The 12,051-nt window shown below is 37.5% G+C and overlaps 1 protein-coding gene across 3 annotated transcripts in view; it reads right to left on the reverse strand.

The window, feature by feature from the left end:
* The window catches only part of LOC115216986, an 82,798-nt gene that overhangs the window by 34,599 nt on the left and 36,148 nt on the right, over positions 1-12,051 (reverse strand). For 2 of the 3 annotated variants that reach the window (XM_036507730.1, XM_029786469.2), the window contains exon 2: positions 8,706-8,906. In XM_036507730.1, the coding sequence (XP_036363623.1) occupies positions 8,706-8,882 (177 nt within the window). In that variant the 5' untranslated portion in view covers positions 8,883-8,906. Of the gene's footprint in view, positions 1-65; positions 539-1,520; positions 1,643-2,950; positions 3,041-5,901; positions 5,974-8,705; positions 8,907-12,051 lie in introns of those variants that run through there. The other variant, XM_029786470.2, reaches the window with a different exon arrangement.

Genomic DNA, 12,051 nt, shown 5'->3' on the forward strand with positions numbered 1-12,051 from the left:
TAGTAAAGTAAGTACATTTAAACATTACTAAAAGTTAGGGACAGTTAGTACAAACAAAGATGTAGTGTAATTATGTATGGTAAATAAAATTTGATATTAAAAACCTTGACAATTACTTTAACAGTAAAATAGCACAGATGGTTATCGTAATAGGGTCAGCTTCAGTGACAATAGTACGATGCTAAGGCTTTTTTGAATGTAGATGTTTGTGTGTGTGTGTATACATACATATATGGAGAGAGAAAGAGAGAGAGAGTAGACAACAGGGATGTTGATTAAGAGATTCTGGTCAGTTTTACTGAATAGTGAGAATATACAAATTTAAAAAAAAAAAAAGAATTTTTAAACTGTTTCATGCTTTTCAAACATTTCTCAATTTCACAAAAAATGAAAAAATTTATTTCATTTCATTGAATTCTTGAGGCATATATGGGTCAGCAACATTTGGAGAATAATGAGTAATTGGTGAGTAGTGTGTATTAATTGACGGATTCACGAATTCAGTAGCCTGGTTCTGATGGATAACAACTACATTACTCTGTAGAAGCAAAGAAAAAAAAATTATTAAAGAAATACTGAATTTCTTTAGAAACAAAAAAATAATAAACAACTCTAAAATCATTCCAAGAGAAATTAAAGAATACCTTGATTTGCATCTATTTTTCAATGACATTCATACATAGTAAATCTTGTGTGTAGTTAGATGTACTATTGCGATTGTTGAATTAAAAGCTGCATATAGAGTATCATCTTCCAGTGAAGTGGAGCAAATAATATAAACTTGTGTTTACCATAATTTCTCCTGTCTCTATATATACATATATATACTTTATAATTAGGGTTCAGCAATGATATGCTTTACCACATACCAAAGTTTAGAAATAGCAGCCAAAAAACCTTAGCTATTTCTTCTACTTTAAAAAGGAACTCCCAGAAAAACTATTTATAAACTTTGGTATGTGGTAAAGCATATCTTTGCTGAACCCTAATTATAAAGTATTACTTAAGTTTACCGTGAAAGTTTTTCATGCCGAATTCTACTTGGTGAAGTTATTGATTACTTCTTAATTAATTAATTTTACCCTTTGTTGGATAAGAACAGCAATGCAAAAAATGGAGGTCAAATGGTAAGCCTGCATGATGTCCAACATCATGTTCTCCATCTTCATGTATTTTTTCCTTTCACCATAATCCTACTATCTCCTGATATGTAACCTTGAGCACTACCTTTACAGCTTATTTCTCTAGCATATCATATACTCCCCATTTCCCATCTAGTTTTGGATTTTTTATTTTCCCTTTTCACCTATCTCTTTATGGTTCTGAAAACAGAATTAAACCCGAATCTTGTATCCTACAGAGTTGGATGTCACACATGGAATCTCAACATCATGTAACCTGTTCTATGGCAGGGACATAGATCAGAAGTCACAAAATATTTCCAAATCTAGGATGTAAATGGAATGAACTTTGCCTCTTATTACACAATTATATTTATCAAATGAGTAAACTATAGTTACCTTTGCTTGTGAGCAGCAGCAGCAAATGGATGAAGAGACAATAGCCAAAACAAATTCCGCAAACATAGCAAAGGATCCAACACAAAATAAAGGATAATAACTTTTATAACGAGAAACATTGCCTGTAAAACAAAAAATTTTAATGAGAAAAAGTGAAAGAAATATGTGATAATCTTACAGTACAGGGTTATCTTTTCAGATTTTTCAAGCAATGACTTTGCATTTTTGATAATCTTTATTGGTATTAAAAGTTATAAATGCAGTCACTTAATCTTTTACAAGTTTCAGTCACTGGTCTGCAGCCATGTCCAGAATAATCCCACAACACCACCATCAACTGTTGCACATTGCTGTCTACTGCTCATAGGACCAGCTATCTAGTTTCCAAAGCATATAAGGGACTGAGATCAAAACATTTCCCCTGAATGGGATGCGATTTCATCACAGGAGGAACATAAAATGAAGTGTTTTGCTCAAAACACAATGTGCTACCTGATTCAAGAATTGAGGGCACAATCACTAGGTCAACTAACTTTATATTAAATAGAGTTGATTTTTAAAAAGATTCTTTTACTAGTTTCAGTCAATGGCCTGCAGCCATGCTCAACTCATTTTAAAGTTTAGAGCCATAATCTAAAGATCTTCCTAATCACTGTTTGGTCCACTAGTGCAAATCAGTCACTGATGTTGACTGTTTTTTTAGTTAACTAAAAGAAACAGGTTTTGAATCTGCCCAGGGTTATCTCTCTCTGGTATTTTCCATTGAGGAAGGCTAAAGAGCCAGAAATGTGTGTCTGGGAATCTGATACGGAGAAGCACTGGGCAGATATGGTGCTTTCACACCTCTTGGAGAGAATTCTTTTCTCCAGGGTAACTACAATGAATTTGCCGTTAGAAGTCATATATCACAAACATATTTTAACAAACCTAAAGTTCACACACACACACATATGATAGACTTCTTTAAGTTTCCATCAATAAAATCCACTCACAAGCCTGCAGTCAGCCCGAGGCTATAGAAGAATACACTTGCCCAACATGCAATGCAGTGGTTGAGAAGGAAACTTCTTAACACACAGCCATGCCATTATTTGGCTCTTTTTACAGTTTATTTATCTGAAAGAATATTAAAAGGTTTGTTTTCTTTTCTATAAAGTCTGTTACAAGATATTTTCCTAATATAGCTGAAAAAGGCTCCATAGTTACAAAGCTTAAAATGTTTTGATAAAAGGTATGATAGTGAAATAACATTAGAAAACCTGTTCATCCAAAAACCAAGAACAATAATTAAGTTACAATGTCTTTTATTCTAGACAGCTAAGAAGTATAATTGCTTTTGTTCTGATTTTTCCCCATCATATAAAGTACCTTACTTCATTAGGCATCAGTAATCTCTGCACAAAAAACAAACGCACATATAATATACTTACAATCCAAGTTGCATGGCCAGAAAGGGCACTCATTCCAACAATTGAAAAGATAGATGCTGACAAAATGGCAAGGACCATGTAGGTAATTTTCTGAAAAAAAAAAAAAAATTTTAAAGCATTTTATTTAGGTTTTACAGTTATGTATGTGTGGTGGTATATAGACACATACATACACACATGGGGGTAAGGATATGTGCATGTGTGAGTTTGAGTCAAAAAGAGAAAAACAGATCTGTTTAGCACTAGAGATGCAGATTTATTCATTGATAAATAGACCGATTATAAAAATAAAAGTTATTTATAATACCAATCCATGACTGATCCTTTTTTTTAACTGAGCCCCAGGACGTAACTAAATACAGGAAGGTAGCACATAGTCACTCTAATGGATTCTATCAAATTATTATCTTTTCTGAGTATATTAAAGAAATACTGTTTATCATAGAAGGAATGGTGTTAGGCAAATGACATTTTTCTTTTAGGTTCATATCTCAGGAAATCTATTATCTTTTGTCAGAGAGAGAGGAGAATCTAATATTTTATGTGATCTGTGGCAGAAAGTCACAAATGATACCATTCTTTGCTAACTTTGTCTTTCACTCCTCAGAGATCATAAGTACGAGGGGTATCAAAAGGTTCCTTGGCTAGTTATGTTTAATAAAAAATATCTTATTTACTCTCTTTTACTTGTTTCAGTCATTTGGCTGTGGCCATGCTGGAGCACCGCCTTTAGTTGAGCAAATTGACCCCAGGACTTATTTTTTGTAAGCCTAGTACTTATTCTATTGGTGTCTTTTGCCGAACAGCTAAGTTACGGGGATGTGAACACACCAGCATTGGTTGTCAAGTGATGTTGAGGGGACAAACACAAGCATACACACACCAACACTTACATATATATATATATGCATATATACGACGGGCCTCCTTCAGCTTCTGTCTATCAAATCCACTCACAAGGCCTTGGTCGGCCTGAGGCTATAGTAGAAGACACTTGCCCAAGGTGCCATGCAGTGGGACTGAGCCTGGAACCATGTGGTTCGTAAGCAAGCTACTTACCACTCAGCCACTCATACATTTTAACATCATCTCTTTTGAAATAGCCACCTTGTACAGCAATATACTGGTCCCAGCATTTCTGCCACTTTTGGGAATCTGACCTGGAAGTCATTTTTTGTGTGTGGGTTGAGGCCCTTCTGTGATCTGCACTGGATCTCGACAATGGTGTTAAAACAGCAACCTTTGAGCAGCGTTTTCATCTTGGGGGAAGAGATGGAAGTTTGCAGGTGCTAAATCTGGTGAAAAGAGCGTGTGGAAGCAATACCATGTTTTTGGCAATAAACTCAAAAGTGAGAAGAGTTTGATGACAGGGCACATTGTTGTCATGAAGAATCCAATTCTTTGCGCTCCACAGGTCTGGTTGCTTTTGTCAAATGTCCTCCCTCAAACGCTTAAAAATATCACAGTAGAACTCTCAATTGACAGTCTGGCCCTGGAGGACAAATTCTTGATGCACATTACCATATTTCCATGGGTGATGCTCATGGCAGGTCTTCCAGGGACACACTTTTACTTTTGAAGCACCTGTGGCGCAGGAGTGGCTGTGTGGTAAGTAGCTTGTTTACCAACCACATGGTTCTGGGTTCAGTCCCACTGCATGGCACCTTGGGCAAGTGTCTTCTACTATAGCCTTGGGCCAACCAAAGCCTTGTGAGTGAATTTGGTAGATGGAAACTGAAAGAAGCCCGTCGTATATATGTATATATATATGTGCTTGTGTGTGTTTGTGTCTGTGTTTGTCCCCCTAGCATTGCTTGACAACCGATGCTGGTGTGTTTATGTCCCCGTAACTTAGCGGTTCGGCAAAAGAGACCGATAGAATAAGTACTGGGCTTACAAAAGAATAAGTCCCGGGGTCGAGTTGCTCGATTAAAGGCGGTGCTCCAGCATGGCCGCAGTCAAATGACTGAAACGAGTAAAAGAGTAAAGAGTAAAAGAGAGTGCCACACGTAACATTGCGTACAACTACCTCAATAGTGTTTGTAATGAGCACTCAGAGTTTGTTATGACACAGCTCTGTTATGCTTGGAACGACAATTTAAAAGTGGTATAATGACACAACTATAGCAAAAATATACAGCTTGGTGGTGGTTTGATTAAAACAGGCTGTTTTAATGATAATGAGCAGCGGTAGCTGTTGCTTTACATTCACAGCTCAGAAGTGGTTGTAATGACAGCATAATTGTGATGGGTAGCAGCTGATGTGAAGGAGCATGGCTAAGTGGTTAGCGTACTCAACACATGACTAAGATCATGACTTTGATTCTTGGTAGCACAAAAACATTACCAAGAAGAGCAGCAACATTGTCCTATAATCCACACATGCATGCCTGATCTGTGAACTGGTTTGCAAATCTTTTGTAGGACCAAAATATCACATCCAAGCTGAATAAATTGAATGGGATGTTGACACTGAAAGCTATGGGAGAATATATATGTATATATACTCACACATGTGCATGTGTTTCTGTGAATTCGTATTTCCCTCACATTAGTAAACAATAACATCCTGATGGTGCTGTTTGCTTGCAGACCACCAGGAGAACATATTGGGGTTTTTGACATGTCTTGATATATTGAGCAAGCTGTGCTGTTTATTACTTGACAGACTGAAAAATAATTCCTTTGCTCGGAAGCAAGTGGAGTTGGTGACAGGAAGGGCATCCAGCTGTAAAATACTCTAGCCAAATGCACTCCAACATTTGTAAGTAATACACTAGTATTTGTTAATTCTGCCAAGAGCATGGTCTACCACTGGAAAACTGGATAAATATAGCATTTTCTATAGTGTTACTATTTCTGATAAGTAATAACTAGATGCTTTTTAATTGTAAACATTAAACAGACTGAAAATTTGAACAGAAAAGATTAATAGTCAGAGAAATTTTTACCATTCTCCTGGTTTGTAATTCTGTATTTGACTTGTGACCAGCAAGAATTCCAAAGATGCCAACTGCGATAACCTAAACAAAACAAAAAATGTACAATTAAATGTAAAATTTTAAGATAAGATAGTCAGATAATTAATTAATTAATTAATGTATGTATGTATATGTGTGTGTGTGTGTATATATATATATATATATATATATATATATATACTAGTGAGTTAGCTGAGTGAGAAGTGCAGCTGGTGCTTTCTTCCTAGTAAGGCAACTGCAGAAGTATTTAGCCAAAAGTAATCTGCTGCACTTGGCATTTATTGACATAGAGAAAGCAAATAAGTCTCTTGCTTTCTGATGTGATGGTTGCTGAAGAAGCGAGGGTGTTGTCCACACAGTGAAAGCTAATAAGTACAGCAACAAATTTAGTGTGCAGCTAGGAGCTCACCAGGGTTTGATTCTCAGTCTCCTCCTATTTATCTTTTAGGCTATAACAGAGGAGTTTAAGGCTGGTTGTCCACGGAACTCCTCTCTGCTGCTAATCTTGTTATTTAAACTGAATCTGTAGTAGAATTAGAAAAGAAATTCCAGGTGTAGAAGCAAAACCTGGATTTAAAGGGCTTCAACATCAATTTAGCAGAAACCAAAATTCTAGTTAGCAGACAGACAGGATGCTAATTCCTCCAGTAAAATGGTCATTTAATTGTGTACATATCATAAACTATGCACACATAATAGTAGACTTTGTGTCAGTTGCACAGAAACAATAAACACTATTGCCGATAAAATTTGTAAAAAAATCCTTTAAATCAAGCAGTGAACAAACACGTTATCCTCCTATAACTGACTTGATTCTTTTTCTAAACCCACATAACTTAATTACTGAGAAATTGGAAGTGTGTTTCAATCATTGTTAGGGTGTATAAATCTGTCCCTGAGAGGGATGATGTAGTAATTAGGATGTTCACAAGCAAACATTCAAGCAGATATTACACAAGGAAATAAGCAAACAAAGCCAGTTTAAAGAGGAAAAAATCAAAGATCTGGGAAAGAAGCTGATGAAGAAGGGAATTATCGCAGAGCCAAGGGTGCAACCAGCCCACCTATGCGTACCTTCCCTTCATTGGACAGACACTGCTTGCGAAGACCTGTTGAGGCAAGTGAAATCGGAATCGAAATCAAATTCGCTGACTAGCATCTGTGCTAATGGAGCTCTAAAAGCACCATCTGAGCATGATTGTTGCCAGAGGGGCTAACTGGCGTTCGTGCCGGTGGCACATAAAAATCCCCATTTGAGCGTGATCGTTACCAGCGTTGCCTTAGCGGCACTTGTGCAGGTGACATGTAAAAAAAAAACACAATTTCCCGTGACCGTTGCCCTACCGCCTGACTGGCCCTCATGCTAGTGGCACGTATAAGCACCCACTACACTCTAAAAGTGGTTGGCATTAGGAAGGGCATCCAACTGTAGACACTCTGCCAAATCAAGATTGGAGACTGGTGCAGCCATCTGGTTCGCTAGTCCTCAGTCAAATCGTCCAACCCATGCTAGCATGGAAAGTGGACGTTAAACGACGATGATGATGAATTTTATATTCCTCAGTACTCTACTCCACTCAGTTAAGGGAGCCTTGCTTTGGGGGTACTTGATGCCATGAAAAAAGCACCCTGTACACTCTGTGAAGTAGTTGACATTAGGAAGAGCATCCAACCATAGAAATCATGCCAAAGAAGACATTGGGGCTCAACAAAGTCCCCTCATTCACCAGTTTATGTTGAACCATCAAACCCTAAAAAGGGATGTTAAAATGACAATGATGATTATAATTGTGTATAATGATAGAATATGAGATACTGAGAAAAAATATTAAATAAAACATACACAGTTGAGAACATTATCATCTATGGGCATTTATTTACTCTTTGTTGTAGTAAAGCAATACATTTTAAAGTGCTTCATATCTGCTATAAAATACCTTATTTGCAGTTTAAGGTTGAGAGAATTTCCAAACACTATTCTATGCAAAGTTCCAATATTCATTGCTATAAGCAAACATTTCACAAAACAATAGTTAAGCATGAGATAACAAAAACAGAAGCATCATTTTCTATGTTGGCAGGAGTTGGACGATTTGATAAGAGCTGCCCCAGGTTCTATTGTCTATTTTGGCATGGTGTCTATAGTTGGATGCCTTTCCCAGTGCCAATCACTTTGCAAAGTGTACTGGGGTGCTTTTTATGTGGCCCTGTCACTAGTGCTGTTTATGAGTATTAACTGAAAAATTGGATCTTTTCGGTTTGAACGGCAGTTTTTAACATAATTTCTAGGTAACTAAAAAATTTTAAACTTTGTATACTGGTAGAATGTGTTTATAAAACATATTTTTCTCTTGGCTTTATTGAGAAAATTCTATAGTTTGTAAGATATTTGTTGTTTTTTTTCTCTTCAATTTCTGCAATTTCAACCAATCACTGACGTCCATTGAGGTAAAAAACATTCTGTGCCGTATGAATATGTCCCTCGTTTAAGAAACAGATTGGGTTTATTTACATTTGTGAAGAAAAAAAAGATACCCTTCCACCCCACCCCACCCCTAACCCTAAAACAGATTGAAATGCAATAGATCGATACTAGGGTCATAATTATGGGTGACAATTTCATATGACACTGCTAGAAAAAACTGCCGTTCAAACCGAAAAGATTTGAAAAATTTAGGTGTATTTCCATATATTTTTGATAGTTGTCATAAAAACCGATATTAGTTATGTAACCATCCTTATTAGGATAGAGAAATGTAAAAATCAGTACTTACCCATAGACTTACAATACATGCTGCAGCAGAGGTAACATTAGACAAATGTCCAGTGGGTTGGTACTGTAATATTTTTGTTGAAAATCCCACCATTGAAATAATGAAACACAAAATTCCAATACCCAAATGAAACGCTCCCGTTATGGTCATAGCCATGTACTGGAAACCAGCAATCATTTTTGATGGTTATGTGAAGCTTATCTAAAAATAAAAGGAAAAAAAAATTTCAAATTAGTTAGTAAAAGAAAACTAGCAAGCTCACATGCTATGCTGTGTTGGGTGCTGGACATGCGTAGGCTTGAAAAAAATGAAGCTAGTATGATCCACTGGATGTGTAATGTCAGTGTGCATGCACAACAAAGCGTGAGCACCCTGAGAGAAAAGTTGGACATAAGAAGCATCAAATGTGGTGTGCATGAGAGACGACTGCGCTGGCATGATCATATGTTACGTATGGATGAGGACAACTGTGTGAGGAAGTGCCACACCCTAACTGTGGAAGAGGTAGACCCAAGGAGACATGGGATGAGGTGGTGAAGCATGACCTTCAAACGTTGGGCCTCACAGAGGCAATGACAGGAGACCAAGACCTTTGGAGATATGCTGTGATTGAGAAGACCTGGCAACTAAAGTGAGATTTCAGTCATGGCCGATGCCAGTGTTACATGTCTGGCCCATTTAAGAGTACCCTTAATGTATCAGGCAATATGATATGCTTGAGAAGACCTGTTGAGTCAAGTAAAACCACAATTGTAGCTGTAGCCAGTGCCCCCTGACTGGCTCCCATTCCAGTGGCATGTAAAATGCACCATCTGAATGTGGTCGTTGCCAGTGCCCTCTGAGTGGCTCCTGTGCCGGTGGCATGTAAAAGGCACCATCTGAATGTGGTTGATGCCAGGTCCACTGGCACACCACCTGAATGTGGCTGATGCCAGTGGCCCCTGACTGGCTCTTGTGCTAGCAGCACATAAAAAGCAATATCAGAACATGATTGATGCCAAATCTGCCTGACTGACTCCCATACCTGTGGCATGTAAAAAGCACTATCTGAACATGATTGATGCCAAGCCCACCTGACTGGTTCCTGTGCCGGTGGCATGTAAAAAGCACCTACTACACTCTCAAAGTGATTTGTGTTAGGCAGGGCATCCAGCTGTAGAAACATTGCCAGATCAGAGTGGAGCCTGGTGCAGCTGCTGGCTCTCCAGTTCTGTCAACTGGCTAACCCATGCCAGCATAGAAAACAGGCGTTAAATGATGATGATTACACACACACATTATATATCGTTTTAATGGTAGAACGTGAAGTTGATAAAACTATAAATGATAGTATGGGGAATACTGAGATAAGAAACCTTTGGATAGAAAAATATTGAAAACTGCAAATGGGACTCACACTCACGTTTATGAATATAACATTAATGGTTTCCAATTTTGGAACAAGGCCAGCAATTTCGGTGGTGGGGTTTAAGTTGATTACATTGACTCCAGTGTTCAACTGGTACTTATCTTATTGTGACTTACAGGATGAAAGGCAAAGTTGACCTTGACAGAAGTTGACCTCAGAACATAAAAATGGACAAAATGCTGCTATGCATTTTGCCCAGCGTGCTTATGATTCTGCCAGCTGGCCACTTTCAAATAATAATGATTTAAAATTTTGGCACAGGACCAGGAGTTGAGTAGGTTGACTCCAGTGCTTGACCGGTACTTATTTTATTGACCCTGAAAGGATGAAAGACGAAGTTGACCAGGTGGAATTTAGACTTAGAACATAAAGACAGATGACATGCCACTAAGCGTCTGGTGTGCTAGCAATTCTGTCAGCTTAGCGCTGTAAAAAATTTAACACATCAAATAATAATAATAATTTGCCTGTCAGTTGTTTGACCTTAATCAGTTGAGCATGTCCCATAGTGGCTGATGATACATGCAGTTCTGATCACGAGTAGAAGTAGTGGGGGAGCATCATAGCATGTATTGAGAGGAATTCTTTGGGGCTTGAATAATTCTCCTCTGGAAACATGGGTGTTTTTCAACATCTTTAAACAACCCTTATCCAAAGACCTTTTGAGTGGGATGGGCTCCACCTGCAAGGTCATGTGCTGGTTATCTTGATATGAGATCGCTATGACGCACTTATGGTTGTGAAGCATGTGTCTGGTGTAGCCTTAGGAGATGGGTAGTCATGATGGGTATATTGGGTTTCATATATTTGTACCCCAGTGTCACTTTGATGGCATGTGCAGCTCTCTCAATAATAATAATAATCCTTTCTCATAGGGACAAGGCCCGAAAATTGCAGGAAGTGCTAAGTCGATGACATCAACCCCAGTACTCAATAGGTATTTATTTTACTGACCCCGAAAGGATGAAAGATAAAGTTGACTTTGGCGGTGGAATTTAGGAAAGACTTAATACTCATGAAAATGTATGTATGCAGTCTTGGTTGTGGTCCAAGGACTATAACTCTTACATTCTAAGTTCAAATTCTACCGAGGTTGACTTAGTTTTTCCTTTTTTCCTGGTCGATAAACTGAATACCAGTTGAACACTAAGGTTGATGTAGTCGATACTCCTCCTGGCCTTATGCCAAAATTTGAAAGCAATATTAATACTCAATGATATGTTAAAATCACATTTATTATCTTAAAAATTCATTTACGTGTATCAACTACATGGGAAATGTCTGTATACAGAATGGAAAGCTGTTGTTGATCTAAGAATGGTTTTGAGTCAAACATGCTTACATTTGTTATAATGTTTATGAAACATTTATCAATAACGTGACTATATACTTTGTGTCTATCTGATAGGGTTGATTGCTAGGATAAAATGCTAGCTTTGTGTAGATGGCATTCTTCACCAAGCCAATAATTTTCATCATCATGTACATATATACATACAATGTATAGACAGGTATAAATTATCCAGGCAGATACTGTAGGTGTAATCAGATTCAGGCTATCTGTATCGAATAGTAAGTTGCATCTAGTATTACTTCGGGTGAGCAATCCTATTGTAATTCATCCGAGGGGTTAGCCCTGAGTTCGTTTCACAAGATTATGAATATTTTTGAGAGTAAATTCAAAACAATTATAATGAATACAGAGACTTGTATTTCTGATATATATATATATTTTACAGTTAATTAATTATACAGCAAAATTGGTTTATATACGACCGACATAGAGATAAAGCAGTTGCATTTGAAACCAGCTATATTCGACTATGTGCCTTTAAATCACAGTCCCTCCAATTGACACCCAAACAGTTCATACATATTGGAGCTTCCAGTGCGAATGCCAAGCAGTACAGCACGCTGTTTCCAAATTTCTAGAAGCTC

This window comes from Octopus sinensis, linkage group LG11 (genome assembly GCF_006345805.1).
Source record: "Octopus sinensis linkage group LG11, ASM634580v1, whole genome shotgun sequence".
In the NCBI taxonomy this organism is placed as follows: Eukaryota; Metazoa; Mollusca; class Cephalopoda; order Octopoda; family Octopodidae; genus Octopus; species Octopus sinensis.